Raw genomic sequence first — 13373 nt, forward strand, 5'->3', positions numbered from 1 at the left:
AAACACATGGACACCTTTAATCCCACCACTCATGAGGCAGAGGCAGGCGGATCTCTGTGAGTTTGAGGCCAGCCTGGTCTACAGAGTGAGTTCCAAGACAGCCAGGGCTACACAGAGAAACCCTGTCTTGAAAAAACCAAAACAAAACAAAAGAAAAAACCCAACCAAACAAAAGCACAGTAAAATCAAATTACAAAACAAAACTATAGAATTGGCCATGGTAATCCCACCAGTCAGGAGGCTGAGGTGGGCAGCCTCCTGAATGGTGGGACTGAGCGTAAGAATCCAGTTCCAGCTCGGCAGTACATAAAACCTTATATCAAAACCAAAGCCAAAAGTCCCACCAAAGCCCTATTCTTTCTCCAGTAACCTACTCGTTATAGGAACAGTCTTGGTTTCCACGTAGGTTTAGACCAGTGAGACAGTTTGTGTCTGTGGGGCTGTGTGTTGAGCCCAGGCCTGGCAGTTCCACAAGTGCTGTACCTGGTTTGTATCTCAGCCTGAGGGGTGGTTTTGTTCCATTTCACCTTAGTTAGACCTAGGCTGTTTGCTTTCCATTGCTGAGTCTGCCTTGGTCACTCTTCCTCAGGTGTTTGACTTTGTCTTCTCACTACCATTTGTTCATAGGCCGGTTGCATGTACATCCACGGAGGAGTGGTGAACATCCATGAAAATAAACGGACTGGGTCGCTGTTTAAGATCTGGCTGGTGGTACCTAGCCTGCTGGAACTGGCATGGGAGAAGCTGCTTGCAGCCTTCCCCAACCTAGCAAACCTCTCCCGAACGCAGCTTCTGCACCTTGGACTCACACAGGAACTCATCGAGCGTTTGAAATGAAGATTTCTGGACTGTTCATTGATACTGGAAATGTTAATTTAAAGAGACTCCTTTATTTATGGGCAGTGTAGAATGTGCTACAAAGAGGATTGGTTACCCTGATCAAGGCCTTATTCAGAAAATACATCAGATGCCTTTTTGTGAATGGGTTTAGTTTATGGACATCTCACTTTCTCATGTGCTTTCTTCTTTGCTCCCCTCCCTCCTGCCCCTCCTAATGCACCCCACACATACTTATGCACTCCCTCTTTCTTGATGGAGTTGAGGGAATATCTGAAAGTCCCTTAATAATGTTAAGAATCAAGAGAGAGAAATTGTTGCTTTTTTTTTTTAATTCTGAACATAATGACCATGTCAACGAACAGTACAGATTAAAATATCATCAACAAACACAAAGCTTAAAAAGCCAGCAACAACAACTTGTGGTCTGGGAGATAGAGCGAGAACACTAATCTTGGTAGTCTGGCAGGTTGTTTAAGTCTGGATGTTGAGTTAGTGTTTCTGAGATGTACGGAGTGGCTGGACTCAACGGTGCTTCATGACTTGGTGTAAAAATGCCTGACCTTCACACGAGCAGGCAGTTCAGTGACGTCTGATTAGTGATCCCTTCAATCTTGTAATGCTCCAGTGGTTAGCGTTGGCCTGCCAATGTTGAGTGTGTCTGTCACCATCCCTCTGTTGCTGTCTTTCAATTTAAATGTATATGGCATCAAGTTCTTTCCAGGCAGTTTGAACTTCCCCTGTGCTTATTAATGGCTTTAAATATGTCTTTGACCTCTTCATGGGGAATTGTAGATTCTAAGTGTGTGATGTAAATGTCTAAGGACAGTAGATAGAGCACAGCACCTGCACCCTTCAGACTTACTGTCTTAGCTTCTGCTTGGGGTGATGGGCTTTGACTAGCATAGCAGCTGCTGCTTTTTTAGAACTTGTTTCTTTTTAAGTCTCTGGACCATGTTCCTGCATTTTCTCAAGCTGTTGGTTCTTGATTGCCTCCTGAGCTTATTGCCTCCTTTGCTGTCCGCTTCTCTGTACACGAGGCTGTGACTGTCTAGTGACGGGAGGGAAAAGGCACAGTGTACCCTTCTCAAGAAGCAAGGGTCATTGGAAAGCCAGCAGGAGGAAGGGGTGAGACAGGGTGATTCGCTTCTGTTAGTGAGAGATTTTGAGTTTGTTTTGTCCTTTCTGCAGAGAAAGGTAACCTACATTTTTACTTTTGTCCTCAGACGGCTAGAAGAGCTGGGGAGTGACCTATGTAAGCCTGTGGGTGTCTGTAGGTGCAGTCAGGATGCTGGAGGCCTGCCGGGGGTGGGGGTGCAGCCAGACCCCCATGCAGGCTCCTTCCAGAGGAGGCTTGTAGGAGATTTCAGACATATTTTTCCTTTAAGTGCCTCTTTTCCACCTAGCTTTAACATTCTTCTTCTTTCTCTTTTAGCCCAGAAGAGATCTCTTTAGTTTGTATGAAATAAAGTCACCTTTGAGTTACGGTAAAGAAACGTCCCTGCCCGGTGTGCAGTCTTAGGGAGGTCTCTTCCCCTTGCCTCCCAACAGGCCTTATGCTCCATCCGTGGAAGTTAAGTTAGTGCGCCTGTGCTCTGAGGTCCTGAGAGAAGCCCTTATCTGTGAGTGAGGGAATGGAGCTGCTCTTCTGGGGTCTTAACCCCAGCTCTGACCACTTCCTGTCAGTGTGGCTTTTACTTCCTGCCACTGATAGATAGGCATACTCCTTGTAAGACCCCTCTCCAGAGCAAGTTAGCCTGAGCCACTGTGTGCTCAAAACTGTGTGACTCTGGACCAGGTCTCCTGGACACATGGTGGAAGTGTATCCAAAATAAATAAGCCATGTTTTCTAGGGTGACAGAAGGGTATTTGTCATTTGTTTATATAGGGACCAAAGGCAGTGTTCAGCCTCTGTGCTTTGACTTCCATGGTCCTTGGACTACAGGGGCTGTCTCTGGTTCTGTTACACTAGAAAGCTGTGGAAGGGGCTGACTCAAGCCACACTTGTTGGCATCCTTTTTAAGCCCGTTGAAGGCAGCCTCTTTGAGATAGATGTTGGAGATCTGACATCAACGACCTTCTGTATCTTAGAAGTGCATGTTGGGTCTAAAGTGTCTTTGAATAGAACACTAGCGAAAGTGGTGCGGGGAGCAGCTGAATGCCGTAGCAACTCACGCACATGTTCTGGATGCCAAATGACTGTGGAGAAGGACTTAAAGGAAAGTGACTGGATCCTCTCTAAGGCTCACCAGCATTTTGGTTTTTCTATAACCAGCACTGGATTCCCAATGGCATCACCTGGTGTGGGAAGGTTGTGATGCCTGCTGCCCCACTGCCTTTTTGAGGTATGCCCAGCCATCTTCCTGCAGTCCTGGAAGTAGTGGAAGTGCAATATGTAGAAACATATGGTCTGTACAGATTATGTAGAAGTGACGACTGTAAAACAGTGACACTACTTTTTGTACCTGTCTTGGGCAAGTCAACTTATTACCTTAGAGTAAAATTATGCCAAGAACTTTTAGTGTGATCATAAGCCAACTTCTTGGTAAAGCTGGATTTCTTTCAGGTTCATGTTTTCTTATTCTAGTTATAAAAAAAAAAATTACTGTTCCTCAGTTTGTTAGAGTTAAGGGGTTTTTCCCATCCCTGTTTGTACTATCTCCCATTTGCATGTCTTGCCCAGGAATAAGGAAACACTTGAAAGTGTTGCCCAGGTAGAGAATTAAAAGCTAATGTTAATACAGCTACCCCCATACGCTAATTTATCTGGGAATGTAATACCTTATTAAATGATGCTTTTTTTATGATAAGGTATTTTCCACTTTATAGAAAACTGCAAACCAGTATATAATATATCGAAACTTTACCTGCTTTTCAGGACAAACAAAACCCTTCCTTTCCACTGGCAGAAAACATCTTTCAGGGCCTAATGACTTGATATAAAAGCTTGCTTTATAGCATTCATGTCCCGTTCAAAGCTAGATTTTAAAATTATATATATGATGAAAATATTAACATTTCTAGATTAAAAGTATGACTGATCTTTCGCTATCCACTGTAGCAAGGTGAAAGCACACACAATCGAAATCCATAGATAATCAGTGTTTAGACTTCTCCTTCAAACAATTGATTTACATATCTTGTTCCTTCCTGTCCTTCCACACACGTCCCCTTTTCAAGGGACTCGAAGTCAAGAAAGGAAAAGAAGCTCAAAAGGGCCAGCAGCTAGCCACCAGGCGAGGGTCCCAGTTAACTTAGAGGTATTAGACACTGGTAGGAAAACGAACATCGGTGGGAACCCTGAGCATAGCCTGCTGCTGAGTTCTCTGCTGCCTCCTGACCAGAGAGATCTTTTAGTTCCTGTGGGATGAGCAGGCTGTGTTGGACAGAAACAGAAACCCCACCGTTGGAGCACATTTCCTGGCTCTCAGCAAAGCTTGCTTTTCTGTTTCTTCCTTTGGAGTGAGTCACCTTGTGCAGTCTGATGTCCTGGTGTGCAACAAGGGTGCTCTGTCCTCTCAGACTGTTGGTTTTGTCACCTGTAAAAGCAGTTTGCTTTTCTGTGGTCTTAGTGATGCTTAGAGAGTGGCCCTCCCACCAACCCTGACTAGCACAAAAAGCCACTTTCCTTTTTGTTCTTTGTTGTTTCCTGGTGTTGGGCTTCAGGGTGAATGCGGGAGGGTTTATCTTTTCAGCCAGGTTTTTCAAGAGCTGGTTACCACAGGTGTAAATTCCATTGGTCCCCAGGTACCTTAGAGCTCTGGTAGCTTTGGCTGGGCCTGAAGCAGGCACTGTGGGGTTCTGGGACCTCCATATGTTGTCACCCGTCCATAAGTTTGTGAGATTTGGAAGAAGAAAAAAAAAAATCTCCCCTTGTCTGGTGTGAGAAACAGAGCTGTGCTTTGATGGTAGTGCCATCTCCTTGGTGGCCTTACCATGTTTGTTAATCCTTTCTAAAACTTTTGCGAAGTTTTTTAAAGGCCCCACTTAGTCTGCAGAGGGCCAGTCAGAGGCAGTTTTCAGAGAAAAGGCCAATTTCACTAAGTAGTTGTGATTGCTGTTGTGCTAGTTACACGGCAGGAATATAAAGGAGGCAGCGGGAAGCTCCAGGCTTCTCCCTGCAGAGGCTGGGGGGACAGGCAGGAACGGACAGCCGACCTTTGGAGCTGCTCCCAGGCTGGGCCAGGCTCTGCTCTTCCTGCAGGCAGTGGAGGCCATACACAGTGCTTGCCTTACTTTAAAGCTCTTTGCCACAGTCCTGTTACACAGTGTGGATGTCCTTTTGCAGTCTGGTGTGCATGCCATGTGATCAGGACAGCTTTCCCGCCTCTCCCGGTTTCCAATGAGCAAGTGAACCCACCCTGAAACGTTCCACCTGTACTTACCTACCTTGTCAGTGTTCGCTGTTGGTTTTCTAAAACAATCTGATCAATAAATCTCTAAATCTACTTGGTCCAAGTTGCCATGATTGTCTGCAGTGATTTGTGCACATGTGTGAGTTCACCTGTTTGACATAGACACCAGCCCTACCCCTGTCACTACACGTTTCTCAGTCCCCACCAGAGTCATCTTTGCTATCATATCTGCGTGCCCTCCACTATTGCCCCCACCCCTCTCTCCTGGACACACAGTAGCCCGCCCTGCTCTGTAGAACTTGGCTCTGCCTGTGGGGCAGGCAGTCCCCCCTCTCACTGCGACCTTTCAGATACCCCAGACCACTGCTGAGCAGGTTCCTATGCTGTCAGACTTGCCTAGGTGTTGCCCAGGTGACACGGGGACATGTAAGGGCAGTGTGATCCCTTTGAGCAGTCCTGGGACTTCACAATCCAGAGAAAAGGTCATCGTGGGAGCTGAGTCCTTTACTGGGGTTTAAACCACAATTCTTAGCCCTGCTTCATCTTGTGACCTTTCTCCCAGCAATATATCTCAACTCTCAATCCAGAGTGGACAGGGGCACTCCATCCACATCGGGTACCTTTAAGGCTCGCCATTTGTCTAGAATTGGACACACTCCTTTCTGTGCCCATTGACTTCTAAGGACAGATCTCTTTACTCTGACAATGAAAGTCTACAAGGAGGAGAAAGGGTCCGGGCTCGTTTGTCCACCATATAGACAGTACATAAGATGCCCTGTGCAGGCCTGGAGAGATGGCTCACAGTTAAGAGCACTGACTGCTCTTCCGAAGGTCCTGAGTTCAAATACCAGCAACTATATATGGTGACTCACAACCATCCGTAATGAGATCTGATGCCCTCTTCTGGTGTGTCTGAAGACAGCTACAGTGTACTCACATATAATTAATAAGTAAAAACCTTTAAAAAAAAAAAATGTCCTGAGCAGGACAGTCTTCCTTCCTTTGCCTTATTTCCCTCCTAAAGAATAAGAAGTTAATCCCTTTAACATTCATACTTTTGACCTGCAAGAGCTTTGAAAAAGACTCTTAAAAAACGAAAGAAAAGTCAGGCAGTGGTGGCACACGCCTTTAATCCCAGCACTCGGGAGGCAGAGGCAGGCGGATTTCTGAGTTCAAGGCCAGCCTGGTCTACAGAGTGAGTTCCAGGACAGCCAGGAGCAGTCTCTGCTCTGCTTAGCCAACAAGTCAGAAAGCCTTGTTTAGTGAAAGGACATGTTCTCCACCTGCACTGTCCACTAGGGTGCCAGCCACCTGCCACATGGGCTATTGAGTATGCCGACACTGGTTAAGGTGACAGACAAATTGAATCTGGAACTTGATTTAAATGTATTTAAATATAAACAGCCACTCATGGTTCCAGCCACCCAGTGGCAGTTTTAGGAAGACGTGGGAGTTGGGACAGGAGTCCGTTCCTTCCTCTCAGAAACAGGCCTCCTCTCTAGAGCTCCATTTCCCTTGGGTGTGGTTTACTCATCAGGCAGAGGAAGTTGACTAGATAGGATGATACAGGGCACCTTGGGAAGCTAGCCACCAGTGAGCAGGATGCTTGCCAAGGGTGTTGTACAACTCTTAACACCCCTTGATCTGACACTGACTATTGGCCCGCGGTGTTTGGTGTCAGCTCTGTAGACTAGGTGAGTGCCACACTTGTGGCATGCTCACGTGTGTGATACAGGCTTGGACCAAGTGGGAGGGGCCATAAATGGGGGAGGAAGAACAAAGCCAGCTGCAGTGCTAACGTGTAAGCCACTGGTTTCTAAATCATGCAGGGCTGGCGAGGGGCCTCAGTAGACAAAAGCCTTGCTGTGCACATGGCCACCTAAACCCACACAAAGGTAGAAGACAAGATGCACCTGACGTTATCTTCTGCACACACACAACAATCATTCAAAAAATAATACATAGCTGGGCGTGGTGGCACACACCTTTAATCCCAGCACTCGGGAGGCAGATGCAGGCGGATTTCTGAGTTCGAGGCCAGCCTGGTCGATCAAGTGAGTTCTAGGACAGCCAGGGCTACACAGAGAAACCCTGTCTCGAAAAACCAAAAAAAAAAAAAAAAATATATATATATATATATATATATATATATATATATATGGAGAATTTGGTATTGGAATCCCCCAAACTCAGTTCTGGCTTGTTTTTTTTTTTGGGGGGGGTTGTTTGTTTTTGCTGTTGTTATTTTAAATATTTTAAAATAAAGTGGTATTTTTTAACAAATCAACTGGGTCAAGGATTTGGGGAACCCCTGTCTGGCAGCTGCTCACTCCCTTCCTTGTTCCTAATTGTCCAGCAGAGAACTGTAGAACCAAGGCCAGAATGGACAGCGCTTGTCCTGGCCCTGTCACCTTGATGTGAGGATGACAGTCTGATCAAACAGACTTGTCCCTTCCCTCCCTTGAGAGCCACTGAAATACAAGTTAAATGGTGCCAGTGTTATTCATTCTCAAGTGGACTAATAGTATCTCCTGAGACCTCTGTGGGGCTTTGGTGGCCATGGGGAGTACTCAGACTGATGCTAATGGTCCCATTGCATAGGTGTCAGTCATGGCTGCTCTCTAGAGCTGGGAGGTCTCAGATTAAGACAGCCATTAGGTAACATTTTAATTAGAGATAAAAAGGATAGTGTCTAAAACAAACAAACAAACAAACAAAGTATCAGAGCCTAGACTACTTAGTCTGACCTTGAGACTGATGTGGAGGCTGGGGATATAGCGAGGTGGCAGCAAACCTGCCTAGCGTGTGACATGTGAGAGAGGCCCTGGGCTGGACCGCTGGCATCTCCCTCTCCTTACAAAACAGAAACCAAACAACTTGTCTTTCTAGATAGTGTGAATATAGCTTTTCTAAGTCTGTAGTTGGAGTGATTCAAAGGATACAGCTGTGAAGTTCCTCACCCATTCACACGAAGCCTGACTGATATCTGGAAATCTTTAAGAGCCAGCTCTAGAGAGGAACAAATGAAGGGGAAGGAGGTTTGGAAAAAAAAAAAATCTGTTGTTCTAAGTGTGTGGTCTTATTGTGTTGCCGGAAGTGTGTTCCTCGCTATCTTGTCCCTTCATAACATCAAGCAAGAGCATTATTGTACCTCATTTTTCTCCATAGCTGGTTAAAAAGAGTTGGGGGGGGGGACCTTATTCCCAGGAGACCCTGAAGATTAGCCATATTCTGCTTCACCAAGGTTGGGACAGCACAGCCTGACACACAGAAGTGAGATTCTCTCCACTCTGCTCAGGCAGCAGCCAGGCAGACGGGAAGGACCTGCCTGCCCAGTTTGGCTCCTCAGCCCAGCTCTAGGGCTGGCGAAGAGAGGACAGAGACAGCAGCACACATGGGCCACTTATTATTCTTGGCACCCAACACCAAGCCAGGATCCTCATAGCAATGGCATCTGTGAAATACATCAGGTGTCAGTGTGTGTCACCCCAGAAGGTATGGGCAGATCAGTTTATCTTGTATGAACTGTCTCACTAAGGCTACCAAGAGTCTGGGCCTTGAAGATTCTTCTCTTTACCCATTTCCAAAATTTCTCCCACTCCCTTGTAGGGGGACACATTTAATTATAACCCTGTGGCTGAGTCCCTTACTTACTACTGGAATGCCGGCCTCTAGTAAGCAAACTCAGCTCAGGGTTCAAGATGTCGGCATCTGCTTCTCGCTCACCCTGCACTGCCTGCCACGCACACGGGACCCTTAGGAATGTGGAACATGGGGGGCTGTGCACTGCCTGAGCACCTGCTTTCCAAGACTGCAAGGCCAACTTTCTGTCCCTCCAGGGTAGCAGAGCCATATCTGCCACCAGTCCAGCCAGTCCAGCGACACTGCGTACACTTTCTGCTTAGCTAATTTGTGCTGGAGCCGGCGCGGTGGTGCACCCTCGTTTTTTATCCCAGCATTTGAACCGAGGCAGGTGGACCTGTGAGTTTGAGGCTAGCCTGGTCTATACACTGAGTTCCAGGCCAACCAGGGCTTCTTAAAACAAAATCAGAAGCCGGGCGTGGTGGCCACGCCTTTAATCCCAGTACGCGGGAGGCAGAGGCAGGCAGATTTCTGAGTTCGAGGCCAGCCTGGTCTACAGAGTGAGTTCCAGGACAGCCAGGGCAATACAGAGAAACCCTGTCTTGAAAAACCAAAAAAAAAAAAAAAAAAAAAATCAGAAACCAAACAAAAACATTGTTTTGGGATATATGCTTGAAGGTCTTAGCCTTCACGGGAGGATAGACCAAGTTCCACCAAAGTGTTCTTGCCAAGGGAGTTACCAGCTCTCCCAATGCCAGAGGAAGGGTCTCCTTGGTAAGAACTCTTACTTTTCCTGCGCCTTCCGGTGCCCGGGGCTGGGGTGGGTTGGGGGTGAGCATCCCCAAGCCTAAGAGTTTACATTAAAGGACCAGACCCTTCCCCAGGTGGGCGGGGCTCCGCGGTGCCGCAGTGCAGCACGATGAAACCTGTGGCTGGGACGGGAAGCTGCCCTGGAAGCGAGCGCCAAGTTCCCCAGGTGCCACCGCCAGTCACTTGTCCCGGCAAAGCTCCCAGTGTCCACACAGATGCGGAGCCAGGTCAGGATTTTCCGAATGTAAGATGGCCTCGTGCTTCGCGAAGAAGCTGCCCAGGGTGGGTTCTCTGCCGCCCCCTGGCGAGCAGCGCAGGGCCGGCCGGTGCCCACGCTCTCTGTGCATCTCGTGGGTACGCAACCGGCTGGGATGCCACCGGGGCACAACCCTGTATTCAGGCTGATAGCACCCGGAGGCAGGGCTTCTACCCAGCAAACCTGTTAGAGGAGAGCAATCGGGTACTGAGGATAGAGTACTTTAGCTCAAGTCTCAGAGGGGCACAAAGAACTAGAAAGCATTTCAGGGATAGCACCCACCACCTCCTGGTGGCTTCTGGAAGGGGAGGAAGCCGACGAAAGAAACCAGAAAACTGCAGGAGGAGACGTGGAAAGTTAGAGCGAGGAGAGGCAGTGCTCACAAGGCACTGATATAATCGTGCTCTAAGATTTTTAAGTTCGAGGCTACGACAACGATCCTTTCCTTTCGGTAAATAGGGTGAGGCCACTTTGGCCAGGGCACTCAAGAGTACATCTACAGAGCAAGGCCTGGCCTTCAGCTCCCATCTCTATCCTGGGATGGGGGTGGGGGGATAACCTGAGCACAGCTGTCACCTTGGGGCAGCACCTCCAGAGGATGCACTGGAGGCCAAACTCTGGCCTTGAGGGAGACAGGGCCACTTGGAATTAGGACAGGGGTACCATGGGTCTAGGACCTTCTCCACTAAAGCTTCGCAGGATGAGGATCCTCCCTCCCTCCACAGCCCTGTGTGGCACGGCAGTGCTGTACTGCAAGAGGGGCCTAGGGCTGCGGGGGGAGAGAACCACTCCAAACCGGAATGATCTGGTTTAAGGCAAGCTGATTCTCCCTCCGCTCTCCCCCCGCCCTCCCTTCTCCTCCTGCGACAGGCTGCTTTTTGCCGCAGTCCCCTGACCAAGGTAAACAGGAGGGAGGAAAGAAAGCTCTGTTTCCATGGCAACCTAGAAGGCGGTCGATATGGCTCTCTCGGAAATGCTTGTATGACTTACGGGGGTGGGGTGGGGGGGGGAAGAGGCCTCACTGGAAAAGCCACAGGGAGGAAAGACCCTAGCTGCGATCCTGATGGGGGTCATTCTGGAAGGTGATGTGGGCCTGTTGCAGCGGAGGTGAGGGGCTTGGCCCCATCAAGTGAGGTGGCAGATGAAGCCCGGACCTGGATACACAGATGTACTCCAGGGGCTGGAGTCACACCAGAAATGCCACTGTCAACCTGGGAAGTATCAAACAGGTGCCAGAGCTCTCCGGGCACATGCCTAGACCTTCACACCTTGCTAGCCCAGTCCAGAAAAGGTTCCATGGCCACTCTGCTAAGCCACGAAGATAAACCCGGCTCAGCCACCCCGGGAGGCCAAAGACAGATTCTTGTCTGAAAGACTCCCCGCCCAGTTCTTAGAGAGTGCTCCTCCCTGAGAGGAAGGCTCTAGCATCCTTTCTCCTCCATACTGGCCCAGCTCCTGTGTGGCATCATGAAAAGAACAGAATAACTCTAGCATGGGCTGATGGATGTGGGTCACCATCTCCTGAAGGAGGACTGTCCTGCCACTCTCCGGAGGACAACTGAAGTCCTCACTAATGAGATAATCACCACACATTGAGACTTTTCTGAGGAGCAACCTGAGAGGGCCAGTAGCCTGTCAGGGCTCCTATCAGCGTCCTCATAAACTCTTTCCGTCCCAGCTTGGGGAAGATGAAGCAGCTTGCCCTGTCTTTAGCTATCATCTGAGGAGCCCGGCTAGGAGAAAAAGAGATAAGCTGTGGGTTGGTCTTCTTCCAACCCCAGAGAGGCAGCAGTAGAGACAGGGACCATGTGGAATCTGTGTGAGGTGTCTTGGTTTCCTCAGGCCGCACAGTGATTCCTGGCAGTGAGGCTTCCAAGATTTGGAAATCCCAGCTCCGGAGCCTTTTCACCCGAGCCAGTGGAAGCACCCGATCTGTCGTGGGGAGAGGTACCTTTCAGACCAGAACAAGGCAACAGATGGATGCGTTTTCCTTGTAAGATGCGCAGAAAGGCCACATCTCGGCTCTTTCCATGGCGTGGGGATTGATTCCGAAGCTACCTGACCTTGGTGTCTTGCCACGATGCTCCCTTTTGTTCAGCCATGATGCTGCTCCTTAGTTAATGAAGTATGCTCCGTGTTGGGTTCTCGGCACTGGCGGCTCCCTCTACCTCCAATGTTCTTCCTCCTGCATTTCTGTGGCTCTGTCCCCCATCGTCAGCTCTCTATTCAAATGTCATCTCAATGAGGAAGAGCCAAAGCTAGGGCACTGCTAGGGAAACTCCGAGGCCTTTGCCTTGACCCTTCTACCGGCTCTGCCCCCTTCCCATCTCCCCTCATGTTCATAGAGTTTACTGTCTGTTCCACCATCAGGAGGACAGGAGCGGACTCTACCTCGTTCATTCCATAGTCCTTAGAGCCCGGAACAAAGTAGGTGTTCAATAAACACTTTCAGCTAGCTGGATAGCTGGGGGCCTAGGTTCCGAAGGCGGTGCCCCCCACCTGTTCTGCCATCTGTAGAGGCCTGTGGTGCCTGCTACCTCCTACAGGCCGCAGAGCAATGTGACACACTTGCAGTGAGACCTGCAGAGGGATCCAGTGTGTAGCTACTAAGTAGGAAAGAAGCAAAAGCTTTAGCAGTACAAGGGGATGCTGCACTCGGATAGATAGGCTGGGTCACTGCATCCCTGCTGTAGGAGTCGTGGCCGATGACATCTAAAGTATGACTGGAGTGTTTCAAGTCAGCCTGAGGCCCAGGACCCTGCCCGTTGGGTACAGCAGAGGAAGACAACAGCCCGAGCATCCTCTCTGCCTCTACCTTCCGCCTAGGGAGTTTGGGGGCTGTTGCAGGTTCATTAGCAATGGCTCTGCCCTCTAAATAAACTTAGAGGGTTGTGTGCTGAGGGAGACCCAGCCCTGGGCCCTGGGAGGAGCTGCTGGGGGTGGGGAGAAGAGACTAGAAGGCTTCCATCTGTAAGAACTGCACGGTTCTTTCTCCGACAGGGAGCCTGGGCAGCTGTGACCGGTGTCTGCGTGCCCCTCAGCTGCCTGAGGCTACTCACTTCCTTGCTTGCATGTGGGTAGCCACAGTGGCAAGTTCCAACAGTTTCTTCAGTCGAGGCCCCCACCCCCACCCCCTTTGCAGTTTGAGTCACCTTCAATTTCCTGCCTGCCAGCCTAGTCCCTGATTGGCCTGATAAATCCAGGACCGCTTTGATTGCTTTTGGCAAAAACATTGCCGGTAAGATTTACGGAGCCAAAAGCTGGGACAATGTAATCTTCAGAGTAACTTACACAGTGAGTTTCAAAAGATGAAAAGTTAGCGTTTCCGAGGTAATTTCATAAAAAGGATTATCAGATTAATCACCGTGTCGATTTAATCGTGGTTTCTAAAATAATTAATTAGCCTGCTTGAAGTTAGCCATGCGAAGAGGACCCCAGAAGGAATACAAATGGCCGTGTCAGATGTATGTTTGGGGTAGTAGATCTGCAGAGAATCCCTGCTGAAATTACCTCGGGAGAGAGTCGGTATGAAC

General features: G+C 48.9%; 1 protein-coding gene across 2 annotated transcripts in view; it reads left to right on the top strand.

The window, feature by feature from the left end:
* Window positions 1-5290, top strand: part of Klhdc10 (kelch domain containing 10) — a 55643-nt gene extending 50353 nt beyond the window's left edge. For both annotated transcript variants that reach the window (XM_021190057.2, XM_021190060.2), the window contains one exon: window positions 628-5290. In XM_021190057.2, coding sequence (XP_021045716.1) covers window positions 628-837 — 210 coding nt within the window. In that variant the 3' untranslated portion in view covers window positions 838-5290. The remainder of the gene's footprint in view (window positions 1-627) is intronic.
* The last annotated feature ends 8083 nt before the right edge of the window (window positions 5291-13373 follow it).

Source organism: Mus pahari, chromosome 2 (genome assembly GCF_900095145.1).
Source record: "Mus pahari chromosome 2, PAHARI_EIJ_v1.1, whole genome shotgun sequence".
NCBI lineage: Eukaryota > Metazoa > Chordata > Mammalia > Rodentia > Muridae > Mus > Mus pahari.